The sequence below is a fragment of the Rhamphochromis sp. 'chilingali' genome, assembly GCF_963969265.1.
Source record: "Rhamphochromis sp. 'chilingali' genome assembly, chromosome: 19".
In the NCBI taxonomy this organism is placed as follows: Eukaryota; Metazoa; Chordata; class Actinopteri; order Cichliformes; family Cichlidae; genus Rhamphochromis; species Rhamphochromis sp. 'chilingali'.
This window is the reverse complement of record NC_137946.1, coordinates 12,085,966-12,101,012: the sequence shown is the minus strand read 5'-3', so window position 1 is coordinate 12,101,012 and position 15,047 is coordinate 12,085,966. Positions and strand designations below refer to the sequence as shown.

The following is a 15,047-nucleotide window of genomic DNA, read 5'->3' as shown; positions in this document are numbered from 1 at the left end:
ATAGAAAATCATTCTCTGATTAACTTTTGGTGTTATTCTGAGAATTTCTTGTTTTGACCTTTTCCATTATGAGGAGAACAAAAAAACAAACAAAAAAAAAGAAAGAAACCTGATGACTCTGTCAGAAGGTTTGCTTTTACAGAATAAAAATGCTTGTAAAAATTTGCATGGAATTCCCCTTTTTGAAACTTCAAGCACAGATGGGGTTGTGCAACGCTTCATTATGTAATCATGTGCTTGTCACTTGTGCGTTCAGGAGTGGGAACGACTGCATGCCGCTTTCTGGGACATGAAAACCTACTGGAATATGCTGGAGTGGAAGAGAATACAGCTGGAGAACGAGGAGAAAGATCAGAAGATGGTGCAGGATGCTCGGACAACTCTAACTCAGAACATCAGACACATTCAGCTGGACTTGCGGGACCTGATTAGCCAAGTTAGCACTCAGGTATCAACAGTCTTTTTACTGAAATCCACCCACATTTCATCATCCCCCTTCCCTGTGGAGGAAGTGACATCAAAAATGGTCTGATATAAGATTTGTTTTGCTTTCTCCTCTAGATGAGCTCTTTGAGAAGCTCTTGGAAAAGGCCAGCAGCTGCTTTGGCACAAACACGCCTGAACCCAGCAAGCAGGTCCAGGACAGTATGGGACAGCCGAGTGGAAGGTTACATCATCCTGAGGGATCTGGACCTTTACCTCACCAAGCTGGCAAGAGACTTTCTTTTACTGGCTACGAAAATACAGTCATGACTCAAAACTGAAAAAAAGACAACACACACACACACACACATGCGCACAAAGTCAAAGAGAAAAAAGGAAGAAATAGTTGAACTGACTCTCAGCACTTTGATCAAACTGGAAAGATTGTGATAGTTTTCATTCAAGTGTTTTTATTAACATTTCGCGAGGGGCTCTGATTATTGCGAGTCTGCTTTTTATTCCTTCTCATTTTAAGGGCTTTCTTGGGTATTTCCCAGAGTTTCTGTCTGACCTCTGACTGTAAGTTAGACATGAGCTTTCAGAACGGCGAGAACGCTTCCCAACATCCTGTTTTTCCACCCACGCCCTCGATCTAGTGGACTTTCCAAAGATATTTTGCTATTTATTGAAATATTTATTACAATGCTATTTATTTCAAAGTGGTTTATTTTAATTCTCTTGCAATATGTAATACAGTGTTTTACAGAAGACATTTTATATTTGATAAATATTTTGTATTTTTTTCAATAAAGAGTTACAGCATTTGAAATGGCGACTACTTCATGTCTTAATTTTCATCTTTGGTTATCAATAGTTAATGCAACACTGAAGATAATCTTGTTATAATGAAGATGTACAGAATATGAATCAATAAGCACTCTGTCGGGCATGTTTTGTATTCTGTGGTTTTCTCCTGTAAGCTGCAAACTGATCAGTTAGCTGGTTTTCTGTGTCTTCATGTGGCGTTGATCTGAGGGGCAGTCTGAAGAGTGAAATCAGATCGAACACAGTCAGCTATCAAATGTTTTTGGTATCAAAACACCCCTCCCTGTCTGCAGGCTCCCCACATGATATCAGAGCAGCCGCTGACTCACCACTAGCAAATGTCCTCGTCTGCCTTTGGTCACTTTCAGCTCTGCGCCCCTCACAAAATCAATTATTCCTTCCTTGCCTCGGGCCACAGTAAACTGGATGCTGCGTGCCAAGAACAGATGATAAGATGGACTGATGGTGACCACCACACAGAAGCAGTCAGTCTGAATCTTACCTGCCCGGGTTGATGTTGACGTTGCTGGTCTTGTTGGCCATCATGGCTAATTTTGTTACCAGCTCGATCGAGTGGCTGCAGTGCAGCAGCAGATCCCCCTGTGGGAGAGACAGCGGGCTTTAGAGTGGCTGCATGGTTGCTTTATTCCACACAGGCATGACTGTTGTGTCCTACTGTACCTTCTGTTTATTGTCCTCCCTTGTGATGTGAAGAACGCACATCCCATCACTGAGAGAGCTCAAAGCGATATCTGTTTCAAGAAAAAACACAAAACAAATCACTAAACGCACACTGAACAGTCACAATGTGCATAATGGAATACCTAGCAGTGTTGTGGTGACCTCCTGAACTGTAACACGAAGCCATTGCAAAAGTGCCAGAAACCTTTAATAGCAACTTGAGGCTAACTCCAAAAGCAAGTTATTCCCCGTAGACTCCGATCTTAAAAGTCCCCAACTTTACAACATCTTTTACAGTCTGGTGCAAAACAGTTTTGATCTCTGTGGATAGTTTTCCCCTATGATAACAACTGTATGGGGCAAATCATTCTTAGCTGATTCATATGCACAGCGGAGTTAAGTCTGTGACCGTTATGAGTAACGAGTGTTCCTGCAGAGGCAGCTGCTGTAGTCAACAGCTGCCTGCTAGACATCCCCTCTGTTGATTCAAGTCTGCAGAGAATTATCTGACTCATAACGACTTCCCATGTAAAGCCCATCCACGAATTTGTGATGGTTTTTATTACATTGTTTTACAGCACTAATTAGAATACGTGCGTGAACTTGAACCTATATAGTTTGCTAGCAGTAGCTGATAAGTTCACAGTCCACTTTATCATCCAGATATGGAAACTTCTGCTTGAGAGTCTCTAGAGACTGAGCTGAAGTTTCCAGAAAAAGCCGTTTAGATTTTGTGACCGCAGATGGACGTTTAAAAAAACAGAAGAAGCAGGATTTAAAACTGTAAAGATTCCTCCCTTACAAAAATATGCATTTACAAGTGATGAATTCAAGAACATTATCTCAATAACTATCTCAATATACTACATTTGTAAAACTGTCCCCTTCTCAAGGCTGGTTTTCACCTCTCAGAGCTGTGTAGTCGATCCTCTGCTTGATTTTGGTCTTGTCCACCAACACAGCAAAGGTGTTAGTGAGGAGCAGCTGGCGAGGGCGCGGCTTGAAACCCCTTTTGTCATACTTTATGACTGAAACACCGTACTGAAAAGGACAAGGAGACGCATTACTCCAAAGCAGCATTTATTATCGCCATCAGGCTTTAAACAAAAAAAAAAAACCCCTACCTGCACTTTGTCATTGCCCAGAGTCTGGACGACTTTGAGACTGATTTGCTCACGTTCTGTATAAAGCAGTAGAAATGCTCTGTGAATTTTTTATGCTTGCCAGTGGGTGGTGGATAACAAGTGCAAAGACAATGAATACATAAACGTGTACCAAGCCTGGAGTCCAAAAACAGCTTTCCAACACTCTGAGGGTAGCTGTCTTTCTGATCCTTGAAGATCTCACTGGCTACAACCTTCTGCATCATCTAGAGGACAAACAAAAATCAAGTGAGATTTAAATAAAGATTAAAACAAAACAACTAAATGAAAGCCAGTCAGCTGCAATCTGACCATCTTGCAGGAAAATACAACAACAAGATAACAGGTAGACCATCTTCTGTTATCAGTGTACCTGCTTCTTCCATTCGGGCTGGACTCTCCAGCAATACTTTGTGACCATGTTCCGCATGTGCAGCCTCTGCAGGTGCTCCGATGCCTGTAGGAGACCAAAGAATTAACAATGCAGACTATCTATTCAAATATCATATTATCTGTGTGCAATGATCTTAGACAGCGGGGGGACTCAATTTGAATGTGGGGTTTTTGCACCTCATCGAGAGACGGAGGAGGTGTCGGCCAGGATTTGTCCAAAACACTCTTGGGCAGGTTTTTGCGTAGATTTTTCAAGAAAGAGTAACGAACGTGATCCAGGAAATAGTCATTCTCAGGACCGTATTCCCCATGACGGTAGATGAAGCCTTTAATGAACCTGGGGAAAAAAATGCAAAAATCATGATGGAAATTATTATATTTTGCAAAACACAGCACCAAAAACTAGACGCCAAAAAAAAGTTTCATTCAAGCACCTGCGAATTAAGTCAGCAGCCTGGCGACGCCTTTTAGCTCTCCTGCGTGCTTTCATCCCTCGCCACCCCGACTGGATCACTATCACTATATATATATACACACATGCACGTATAAACACCAAGACAGCTCTTATACTCAGCCAAAGAGAACACCCCAACGTTAGTGCAGCAGACATATAAAGTCAGTTTAGACCCACAAAGGAATGCTGGGGAAATGAAACAAAGCTGTATTGCAGATTTATGCATTTGTACCAAGCAGGTAGGGCCAATGTAACAATACTATACAAACACATTAAACACTTGTATATTCTCATTTTAGGGGCTATTCTTTAAGGAGAAAGGTGGCAAAGTATGAGAGCGCCAACAGCTGGAGGTGGTCTGACCTGCACGTCTGATGCGTTGGTACTTGGCCCTCTCTCTGTAGCCTCTCCATGATGTCTGCAGGGTCAGTGCTGAAACATGAGGAATATAGTTTTACTGCGTACCTTATGATTGTGTTTAAAATGTGTTCATTTTGATGATTAAAGTCAGGAGCTGTTTCACTAAAACCTCCCAAAAAGCTGAAGCTTCACATCTTTGACACTCTAAACTCATTAGAAGTGTGTTTCATGAATATTTGCATCACTACCTTATATTTTATTTCAGTTGTGACGCCCTCAGTTTGATAATCCTTGCTATTGCTGCTTACCTATCTCTGGCTTTTTCGCTTCTAGAGCATCTTCAGTATTGAAAAGAGTTTTTGGAAAACGGATGAAGATTTTTGATCTGCAGAAAGCAGCCAAAAAAAAAAAATTGTGATCAACACAAAATCAGTGTGCCTTTCAATGGACACTTATTGCAATGAAGTGTGATTAAATGCCTTGCATACAACATTAAACAAGTTACCTCCCCAGTTTGTACTCTTCATCTTTGTATCCCAGGTGCTTAACCAGTGTCAAAACTCCATCTGCGAGTCTGCCATGCCAGTTGGGCCACGTCTCAGGACACAGGGGCTTATACCTAAGAGCATTTATGAACGGTTACAATAAAAGAAGAATGAACATAAAGTAAACAGCCACTGCAACTGTGAACTACCGCTGCAGGAAGGCTTCAAAGCGCCGACGATATGCAAAGCCAGCTCTCCTGACCCTCAGGTTTTCCATCAGGCCCAGGTACTTCACCTGATGTCGAACCAGAACTTCATCAAACCTTCCTGCAGGGACAGAAACCGTATTTATTAGTAACAAAGAAATATTTCTGGCCAATGATATGAAACGCAATCCACACAGCAGGATAAGCTTCATTACATACATTAAGAAGCTGGGGGTTTTATTTATTTGAAATAAAAAGGACATTTTTATTAAAAAAGTTGCGACTAAATCAAAATTCCTTTTGTTAGATTAACTTATAACCTTCTGTAATCACATGCTAGTTTGTTGTTGAATCAAACAAAACACATCTTCCACCTTTACTATTAGAGTGTTTAAGAAGGTATTTCCTTTTCTGAGAGGTTTTGATTGAGAACGGGAAACGTAAGAAAAGAATTAGGTCAAACATAATTAGTTTATGAATCACCAACTAAACATCATTTCTAGTTCACTGCCGTGTGACAAAACTGAGAACACAGCAGCCAGTATTAGACGAGTAACCTTTACATTGTTTTTCTTGATCTGTATTTAGGATCTTCTAATAAAGCCTTTATTTGAGACCCGGACCCTCCCAAATAAAAACGCTTATATATCCCAATTAATATGACAGGATGTGAAACATGTACCTGGCTGCTTGGCGTCATTTGGTTTGATACAGCGCACGTAGGATGGCTCTTTAGACCTGAGGATTTCTGTAAGTTTCATCAGGCTGTTTTTGAACTGAGTGGCAGCCTAAATGATCAACAAAAGAAAATTAAATGATGTGAAATTCTCAGAGTGTATTTTCTGTTTTTTTAAATCATGCCTACAAATGATCAACATAGAGAGTGTGACTGATTTGTTACCATCTCTGGGCGTTTCTGGTCTATGACTTCCTCTCTGCGGAAGCAGTGACTTAGGATCTGGTTGTCTGACTGGCACATGACCTGAACAGAGACCAAACCACAAAACCACAAGTCAACATTAGATGTCCCCCCTCTTCCTCTTCACTCAAGCAATGGCAGGAGACAGAGTGGTTTTCAAAGGTTGCGGTGAGGCTCTACCTTGTCCCTTTTCACTATCCTCACCTCTTTCAGGTTCCTGTTCAGCAAGTCATTGTTCTTGTCGAGGAAACCTGAATGGAAGCAAAAACACGGTGATTGAGGAATAAGCTGCTTGTGAATCATCCTCTCTATGTGTTGTCTCATAACAGGAAATGTAAGTATGAATACGCTATTGATCCAGCCTTAACAGTTTACCATTGACATTGTAGTTGACCTCTCCGGCATAATGCAGCAGTCTGAACTCCTCCCTGCTCATCACCCTGCGAGTCTTTCCATTTGCCAACTTGTGCCTGAAATAAACACACACATATAGATTTACTCACATATATTGTACAGTACAAGTACAAGTCTTTGATATAAGATGATGCTTACGTGACAAAATGGGGATGGCCGCCCACTGTGTCCTCCAATTTCTCTAAAAAGGAGACATCACAAGTTTCTCCGGGCCTTAGGCACTCCTCGTCCTGTAAGTTATTCACGCTATTTAATTTCTCAAAAAGGGAAAGAGAAATAAATAATCAAAGATACAAACTCAACGCTGTTTTACGCACCAGAATGGAGATGATGCCTTTGTGCTTCTCTTCTATCAGGTCACAAATGATCTTGTTGTCAAAGTATTGCACAGTTTCCCACTGCATGTGAAAGGAAAGAATGTAGTTTTAGCATCGAAATTCGATATCAATAGTTGTTTCACACTGACTACGCAATTAGCAGCTGTACTCACTGCAATTCCTTCCGTCTCATATTCTTCCTGCTCAGATCTGAGGGTCAGCTCTATAAACAGCTGCTGGAGCTTCTCATTGCAGTAGTTGATGCAGAACTGCTCAAAACTGCAGGCGGGAAACTTCTTTTAAAACGGAACAAAACTACCACACATTGCAGGGACACTGAAGGCTACTTTTGACAGCGAAACCGGTTGACGAACTGCGCTAAGAAGCAGATGACGGTGAAGAGGAAAAGAATATAATCCATACCTGTTGTGCTGCAAGACCTCAAAGCCATAGATGTCTAGAAGCCCTATAACTGAGGAACCTTTGCTGCTGTGGTAGATTTCATCCTGCACAGCATATACAGTGCACATCATTCAGACAGAGATAGAAGACAACAACGGCCTCACAATAAGATGGAGGAATTTCTCTTGTTATCTTTAAGTTGTTATGAGTGCTGCACCTTAAGAGCCAGCGACTGGTTGATCTTCTCCACCAGCCACGTGAAGGTCCGGCCATACACAGCCTTGGCTAAGGCGTCACGGGCAGCCTCCGCTTGCTCAAAATTTAGCGGGGTGATCATCTGCATAAACATAAAAACAGCCCAGTAAAAACATGTGCATCGAACAACTGAAAACCTGAGGAGTGATGATGAAAAGATGATGACCTCCTCTCCCTTGGCTGTGAGCTTCTTGTGAGTGAGTGCCTCCCTAAGGGCTGAGCCATCGACACCCAGCAGCTGGAGAACAACAACACATCTGCTCTCAGTCAGGCTGTTTTGTAAGATTTCTAAGCATATTTAAACATCTGTCAATACTAGCGGGATTGTACTGACCCTTGCAAGATTAGAAATCTCAGTGGTGATATAGGTTTCACCTTCCTCCCCTTCCCCAAACTGCGTGTTTCCCAGATGGAGAACACTGGCGATGATATTCAGCAATTTCTGACGCGGGAGACAGAAAGAACAGCTGGCAACAACCTCACAGATGAACAATTTGCTTTTCAAATGCGTCGATGATGATGTAGTGTTCAGAATAGCATTATTTATACCAAAACTGTCAGAAAAGAGCTCATTAAGGATTCCAGTGTTGCAATGATATAAAATGATTTTAACATGGTAAAACTCTGACTGTTACTGACCTGCACTTCTTCTTCTGTGAAGCCAATGACAGGAAGGGCCTTCATCACAACCTTCCAATTATTCTTGTCACTTATGGAGCTGACTCTGGGACAGTTGCCCTGAAAAAAGAAACAATTTAAAACGATGCTAAAACTAATGGCGCAGACAATTTGTAATTCTTGAAACTGCGCGACACACACCTTAACCAGATAGCGGTAGTTCTGGGGGTTTCTTTCCAGGTTCAGTGTGTTGAGTTGGTCATCTTCTCCTCCATCCAGAAGCTGATAGAAGATGTGGAAGTTTCTCTCGCCGTGGTTCTGATGTACTACACGAGATTTCTCCAGCAGGTAGTTTAAGATGTGACCACCCACCGGTGCCCCCTTGAAGAGGTTACACAAAAAGATGAGAGCTGAGAGCAACTATTAAAGTTTTCTTCTAGAGTTGTTGCTTTTCGATGCTATGATGACTGATACGATGTTATCCAATATATCAGTTTTAGCGTTTACCCTAAAGTCAAACTGAACATCCATGTATTTCCCAAAGCGGCTGGAGTTGTCATTCCTTAGTGTTTTTGCATTGCCAAATGCCTTTGTAAAAAAACAAAAACAAAAACAAAAAAAACACAGGAAATTAGAGAGAGGAAGTGAAATTAAAAGAAAGAATGCAACATAAAATCCCACAAAAATCCCATATAAAAATAACAGATAAGTCAGATAATATCATGCACTGCAAATACAGGCTAATCAGCTTGAAAAGCCTAATTTTTAAATACCTCCAGGACAGGGTTTGACTGTAGCAGGCGGTCACCAAGTGCTGCCATGTGATCATTAGTGGGGCAGGTGACAGCGTAGTAGAGGAGGATCTTCTTGGAGGCCTCTGTTTTACCTGCTCCACTTTCGCCTGATATGAGTATACACTGGTCTTTTCTCTCGGTCCGCATGGCCCGGTAAGTGTTGTCTGACAAGGCATAGCTGAGGAAAAAACAAAAATGCAGGTTCAGCTACAGATCAACATGCAGGTAAAACACAGCAGTGGAATAAAGTCACACAAAAATCAGCGTAGATCCAGAAAACCCAAAGCAAATACAGAGAGGTTGTTGTTCCATCTGCAGTAATTTGTATTTGGTAGTAGGGATCTGTTATGGGACCTCCCTGACCATATGTGTGCATATGTGGAAAGCTTAAGGTAGGGAGAGCAGTAAGATTACTACTATGATTATAAGTAGCTAGGGTGGGTTTCCAAGCAGCTTGTAAGGGTTGCTGCAGCTGTAGGGAGCTAAAATAATTTAAATAGCAAGATGAGATTTACGGATATGTGCAAAAAGCAAGCTCAGATCAGCCAACTTTACATAAAGCCACTTTCAGCTACTCTGTTATTCACAAATGGTTGGCACAGCGAGTAGCTCCACATGATTAATTTTATAATCACTTTATAAATAATATATAATATTTAAAAAATATCAGATTTAGTTCATAATTATCTGCTCATGTGATTTTCTTTCTTCTCATCCTGACTGAATATTTAGGGTTTTTTGAGCTGTAGTCAGACAAAAGGCAAAAACTGAAGCAACATTTAGTTTTTGTTTGGTGTTTATCAAACTGAACCATTAATAAAAAAACGCCTGAGGAGCCTGAAGTGACTCACATGTGAGGCGATATTTCGTAGAAGCTGACCCCTCTGTAACGATCCATCTGCTGCTTGGAGTAAATCTCTAGCTCTTTGTACGGGTTCATCGACACCAACACTGAGCCGATATACGTCTGACATCAAACACAGGGAGTAGACACCACGTTCAAGTTATGGCTTATCACATCACGGGAAATGTTTTAGAAAATAGGAAGAAAAATGATTACATAAATGAGGTTTTCTCTGAAGCGCCGCCGCAGATTTTCTATGAAGGCTGCCTCGCTGTTGTAGTTTTCCAGCAAGACAAAGTCCTGCACCCCAACCCTGTCCCGGGCAGTCAGCGCACCCTCCATGACCAGACGCACTCTTCCCTCAATGTCCACCTCCTACACAGAAAAGGAGAAAAAGAATCGTTACAAACGTACATGGAATGTGAATTTCTCTTCATTCTTGAGTCACTTCCTGCCTTAAATGGCAATCGAAGACAGGTTTTTAATCTTTCTTATAAATATCTAACATAAGCAATTACATGCTGCTGACAAGCAGGGGGCACAAAAGGACAATTCATATTTCCAGCTTCACCCAGCAGTAAACAGGTTAATACGCAGCGCACAAGAAAACAATAATTACCACATGATTTTGATGGCACGATATTTATTTCAAAACACTTTCAAAATGCCAGGGCAAATGAATCAGGCCTAAATCCCCCAAGCGGCGCTCTCTAAAGTTTACAGAGTGCTTCTTGGCTGTGGAAACAAGTCCTGCAAGTGCACAAAGAAGAACAGTTCCACCAAGCATGCCAAGATTAAACAAAGAAGTAATTTAAGGAATCCTAATGATAAACAGACAGGATAGACTCCTCTATTTTTCGACAGAGACAGTGTATTATCATGTGTGTACACAGTACACAAAGTTTTATATCACCAGATGGGGTTTAACTAGAAAAATGTGTGTACATGTCAACCCCACTGTGAAGATAAACATCGTAGTGGAGACAGAAACGAATTACTAGAGAAATTCTTAGATATGCCCTGAAGTCAGATATAACATACACACAACAACATGCAGCATCATGCAAAGAGATAAAAGAAATGTCAGCAGTCATTACTTACTGATGAGAAATATCCAGAAAAACACTTGAGCGTATATTAAATGCACAATATACCACAGCCAGACAAAAGGTGCTCTATGTTCGGTATCAAAGGCTCATTTAAGAAACAAGCCCTACTCTTTCACATTCATAAAATACAAGCAGTAAGTGGAACAAAGGGGTTAGACTTCCACAGGACGTTTGTTTTTCTTGAACGCAACAGCCTCTCGAGGGTCTCATTTGGCCGGCCAACGCTGCTAAAAGGTCATTATCTCTGACCACTTCATGCAGGAATATCCTTAAAAAAACAAGAGGACAACAGTGGACGACAGCCAAGAAGTGAACGCAAAGAAGTCACCGCACACTTCCACTGCAGCCCCTCCTCTCTGCTTCACCTCGTATTATTGTTTTCCCACTTGCAGGTGGGCTTCCTACAAAAAGCAATTACTGTTCAAAGTCAGATTTTCCAAAAGGATATGTCTCAAGAATTTCAGGGTCAGATTTAGGGCATGCTTTCAGTGATTTTGATGCAATTTGACATTCTACTCATTCTACTCATATAAAGACAAGCAATGAGCAGTGCAGACAAAAACTTATCCTTGCAGTACTTTTAACAAAGGGGGTGCAATGATGTAGCAGGTTTTCAGTTTTCAAATGTTCTGCAACAGCTGTAATGAAAAGTGCCTGGATAACACTTGTTAGGTTACAGTCAGCCACAAGCCGAGGTTGCAACTCATCACATTCTGTACAGTGTCACGGGGTCTGCCACATTATTGTGAAACTCAAGAGTTCATCTCAGTGTGTTCTCTCGCTGTAGATGACTGGGCCACAGTTGAAGCTCTGGGCTTTAAAGGACTTGCTTTGCCTAAAGCTTTCATTTCAGCTTCCTTAGCCCTCATACCTTAAGAGTTTCTGTGCTGTGGAGTAGCTGCTGTGCTCAGAGTACCTGCACAGTGTCCAGCTTGAATTTGTAAGGATCTTTTTCAAGTTATGTGTTTTTGCTTTCTTTCATTACAAGATTTTTGTCAACTTTATTGATCAGAGGCCTCATTCAGTACTCTTCTTTGATACCAAAATCAGAAAGATTGCTACCACTCGTGTTGGAGGTAATATGTGGTTCAGTTACGTTAAGGGCTATAGCTCTGGGATGGAGATTTAACCAGAATCAAGTGTAATCCCTGTAGCTTTGTTTTCTGTGAACTGACCTGAGGCCTCCTTTTTACAGCACCTTGAGTGTGATCTAGCTGATGGTGCATGAGAGCTTAATGTAGGATTTGACTCTGAGTATCAGCGAACTTCTGTGAAATCTGCAGGTTTGTGGGTGCAGCTGCAGCTGCAGTAAGAAAGTTAACAGCAGGACTTGGCCCTAGGCCTCATGACTAAGCTCTGCAGGGCCAACTTCATTTCGGATTGTCTTCCTTATAAGGCATGCCCCACCACTCTGTCCCAGGGATAAGCAGCAGTGGTACCATGGTGGGCTCCTGACCAAAGTTGTGCCAGCAGGGATATAATGGAAAAATAGTGTTTTTTTTTTTTCTTTTATCCGGACTGCTTGAGTTAAGGCTTACACAAAACCCCAAATATACACTGACTCATACACAGGAAAAAAATTCCAAGTGACTCATTGTTCTGTTTTGCTTTTCCCCCTCTGGTGTCTCCATGGCAGAAAGAGGGAATAGGTTGATCGGATATCGACTTTATTGTATCAGTACAGAAAATGCTTAAACATAGCCACAAGTAACCACAAATCGCGAGTAGGTGGGCCGCAATAAAAAGGAAAATAAAACAACGAGCATCATGGACCTTACCCTGGCTTGGTACCTCATCCTGTCCTGTTGATGCTGGAAGAAGGTTGAACTGGTGGTTCCCCCTCAGGCTGGTGCTCCTCCTCCTGTCTCACAGACTTCTTAAACGCAGCTTCTCATCCACCTCTGCCCATGGGCAACACAATTAGGCAACTTTACGTCTTACCCTTCGGTCACTTTCTCTGTTTCTCTCTGCCTTGGCGTCTCTTCCGTCACGTCTTTGCGCTTCCTTGCTTGACTCCCCGGTGCACACACACTTAGGCCAAAACACAAGCGGCTCCTCTTGTTTGCACCTTCAATTCATCTTGTCCATGACAGGTCAAAGTAAATCACCGCCTCTCCGTGATTCCCTGTCCTTCCTTCTGAACTATTCTGCATGAAACAAGGGCAGGAACTACACTCACACGTCACTCTGAAAGAAAAAAAAAAAGTCGAGGGAAAGTATGCTGTTGGATAATGAGACAAAAAAGAGGGCCAGAGAAAACAGAGAGTGGAGAGGGTTTGGAAAAACTTGCTAAGAGCCCCAGACTAAAAACATGTAATCACTGTGCAGCTATTAAAAAAAGAAAAAAAAAACAGAAATCACATGATTGGCCCTTAGGACATTCTTTCCTTCCCTCCCTGTTAGTTTGCTCCCTCCCTTTTCTCCCACAAGCCGAGGCAGATTCACATGGGATGTGAATTATGGAAGTGTTTCACCAGCAAGACTGCCTGTCTCCTAGTGGCTGTCATCCACTGCTGACGAAATAACTTACACCATCATAGAAATATCACTCCGCAGATATATTAATATGAAGTGTTACATTCCCCATCTGTTTCCTTTTCCTGGCAACAACCACAACGCAACACATTTTTAACTTAACACTGACTTAACGTATGAGCCGTGCGCATGAATTATCAGATTCCTCTCTTATTATCCTCCCTCCTATTCAAGGCATTTTTTTTATGTGTGTGTGCTTTCAAGGCCACATCACCTTTCTAACAGAACAGCACCCTCCTCTGGTTCCCCACTCCTCATCTTTCCTCTCACTTCACTGTAGCTCAGGCTGTTTCCATGCCACACCCACTTTCACATGCCAGCATCAAATATCCAACAGAGAGGAATCTGAATAATGCTGCCCAGATGGGAAAACCTTTTACATTTTTTTCCCTTCTTACTCTCAATAGTGCTTAAAAAGAGATAAACAGTTTTGTATAAGCAATAAACACAAATACACCAATTTTAAACCAGTCAGCCTCACTTCATAATGCAGAGGTCTCCCTTACGCTATCAGAACAGCTTTGACGCTTAAGGATGTTGATATCAAACCTCAGCCTAGCATGTGCTGTGGTTTTTGATTCTGGGAGTTGGTGGGATTCTTTGTGTCCTGTGTGTTGTGAGGTGCGGCCTCTGTGGTGTGGGCTTGTTCAGCTCATCCCACAGATGAGCTGGATTAGGATGTGGAGAGTCTGGAGGTTGGATGAATGCTGTGGAGTCTGTGATCTGTTCTTAAGGACTATTTGTGGTGTGATGCATTGTCCTGCTGGGGTAAGCTTCTACCACTGAGGAGTGCTATTGTCAATGGAGAGGTGTGCATGCTCTATTTAAATGGCTGGTTCATCTTAAAGCATCATCCACATGGATGCCAGGGCCACATGATTCCCAGCAGAACATTGAATTGTAACAAGAAGATACATTTATCCACTTCACTTATGAGTGGTTTTAACATTATGGCTGATCACTGTATGTCAGCTGGTGTGAGTATTTCTCGTGCTGCCTCCTAAAGTATACAGGAAATACTTCTTACATGAGTACACAGATTTATGCACAACATGTCCTTTGTTTACTCGGTTCTCTCACCGTACCCCCTCCAATTGTGTAGCTCTATTCACTGCAGGTCAGCTTTATATGAAGCACAAAAATAAAAGGAAGTGTGTACAATGAGCTGATAATTGATCATTAAGTTGGGTCATAAAAACCACAGCATATTCTCCTTTTGAAGTCAAACAATGTGGAAATATTCTTTATAGTTTGGTGGCTTGTAAATGATACTTCCTCTTATATGATCATTTTTTTTCTCCAAATACCTCTGTGGTAAAAACTTAATTCCATTTGCAGTATTTAAGCTTACAGAAAAGTCCATTTAAAGCGTTCTTACTATACAGGCATCTGAGACATAATATGCACCAGGCTGACTGCTGGCAGCAAATATCCAAGATACTGAATGTGCAATGACATGCATATGTAAAACATGAACGCACTTTCTCAACATCATCTGCATTTTTCTGCTCCACAGACAGTATACGTAACACTGTCAGGCTCACGCCCAGGAAACTCGCACATATACTAAAGTCAGTGATGAAGAAATTGCAGTTTCATGGCAGAGTCCATTCCCACCTCCTAAGATATGCTATTTTCCAGCTGAGTTGTTTTTCAATCATTGTTCCTATCTTTGTTTAGCAGTTCCTGTAAGAGAGATTTCCTTCCTGTTTCCTGATGTTCAGGATCTTCCTTTATTAGCGGGCTTTGTGTTTGACTGTAATGTGATAAATATTTTTCTAATTATTCATTACATCTTCTATAACTGTATATTAGCGCCTTAAAATAAAGGTTAAGTAATGTGTATTGATGACCTGGGCTCTAATCCTTAC

At 41.6% G+C, this 15,047-nt stretch overlaps 1 protein-coding gene across 1 annotated transcript in view; it reads right to left on the bottom strand.

Moving 5' to 3' along the window:
- Positions 1 to 1,151: 1,151 nt before the first annotated feature.
- Positions 1,152 to 15,047, bottom strand: part of LOC308387049 (unconventional myosin-Ic-like) — a 21,600-nt gene continuing 7,704 nt past the window's right edge. The window contains exons 3-34 of the mRNA XM_080866924.1: positions 12,420 to 12,828; positions 9,749 to 9,907; positions 9,540 to 9,655; positions 8,668 to 8,866; positions 8,402 to 8,482; positions 8,096 to 8,275; positions 7,916 to 8,014; positions 7,611 to 7,718; positions 7,443 to 7,514; positions 7,239 to 7,358; positions 7,043 to 7,125; positions 6,793 to 6,898; positions 6,620 to 6,700; positions 6,441 to 6,532; positions 6,264 to 6,358; positions 6,093 to 6,139; positions 5,871 to 5,951; positions 5,652 to 5,757; positions 4,973 to 5,090; positions 4,784 to 4,897; positions 4,587 to 4,663; positions 4,282 to 4,350; positions 3,899 to 3,983; positions 3,642 to 3,801; positions 3,445 to 3,528; positions 3,205 to 3,298; positions 3,054 to 3,109; positions 2,835 to 2,970; positions 1,930 to 2,000; positions 1,751 to 1,848; positions 1,578 to 1,677; positions 1,152 to 1,465 (exon numbers count right to left, since the gene is read on the bottom strand). Coding sequence (XP_080723050.1) covers positions 1,439 to 1,465; positions 1,578 to 1,677; positions 1,751 to 1,848; positions 1,930 to 2,000; positions 2,835 to 2,970; positions 3,054 to 3,109; positions 3,205 to 3,298; positions 3,445 to 3,528; positions 3,642 to 3,801; positions 3,899 to 3,983; positions 4,282 to 4,350; positions 4,587 to 4,663; positions 4,784 to 4,897; positions 4,973 to 5,090; positions 5,652 to 5,757; positions 5,871 to 5,951; positions 6,093 to 6,139; positions 6,264 to 6,358; positions 6,441 to 6,532; positions 6,620 to 6,700; positions 6,793 to 6,898; positions 7,043 to 7,125; positions 7,239 to 7,358; positions 7,443 to 7,514; positions 7,611 to 7,718; positions 7,916 to 8,014; positions 8,096 to 8,275; positions 8,402 to 8,482; positions 8,668 to 8,866; positions 9,540 to 9,655; positions 9,749 to 9,907; positions 12,420 to 12,437 — 3,132 coding nt within the window. The 5' untranslated portion in view covers positions 12,438 to 12,828 and the 3' untranslated portion in view covers positions 1,152 to 1,438. The remainder of the gene's footprint in view (positions 1,466 to 1,577; positions 1,678 to 1,750; positions 1,849 to 1,929; positions 2,001 to 2,834; positions 2,971 to 3,053; positions 3,110 to 3,204; positions 3,299 to 3,444; positions 3,529 to 3,641; positions 3,802 to 3,898; positions 3,984 to 4,281; positions 4,351 to 4,586; positions 4,664 to 4,783; positions 4,898 to 4,972; positions 5,091 to 5,651; positions 5,758 to 5,870; positions 5,952 to 6,092; positions 6,140 to 6,263; positions 6,359 to 6,440; positions 6,533 to 6,619; positions 6,701 to 6,792; positions 6,899 to 7,042; positions 7,126 to 7,238; positions 7,359 to 7,442; positions 7,515 to 7,610; positions 7,719 to 7,915; positions 8,015 to 8,095; positions 8,276 to 8,401; positions 8,483 to 8,667; positions 8,867 to 9,539; positions 9,656 to 9,748; positions 9,908 to 12,419; positions 12,829 to 15,047) is intronic.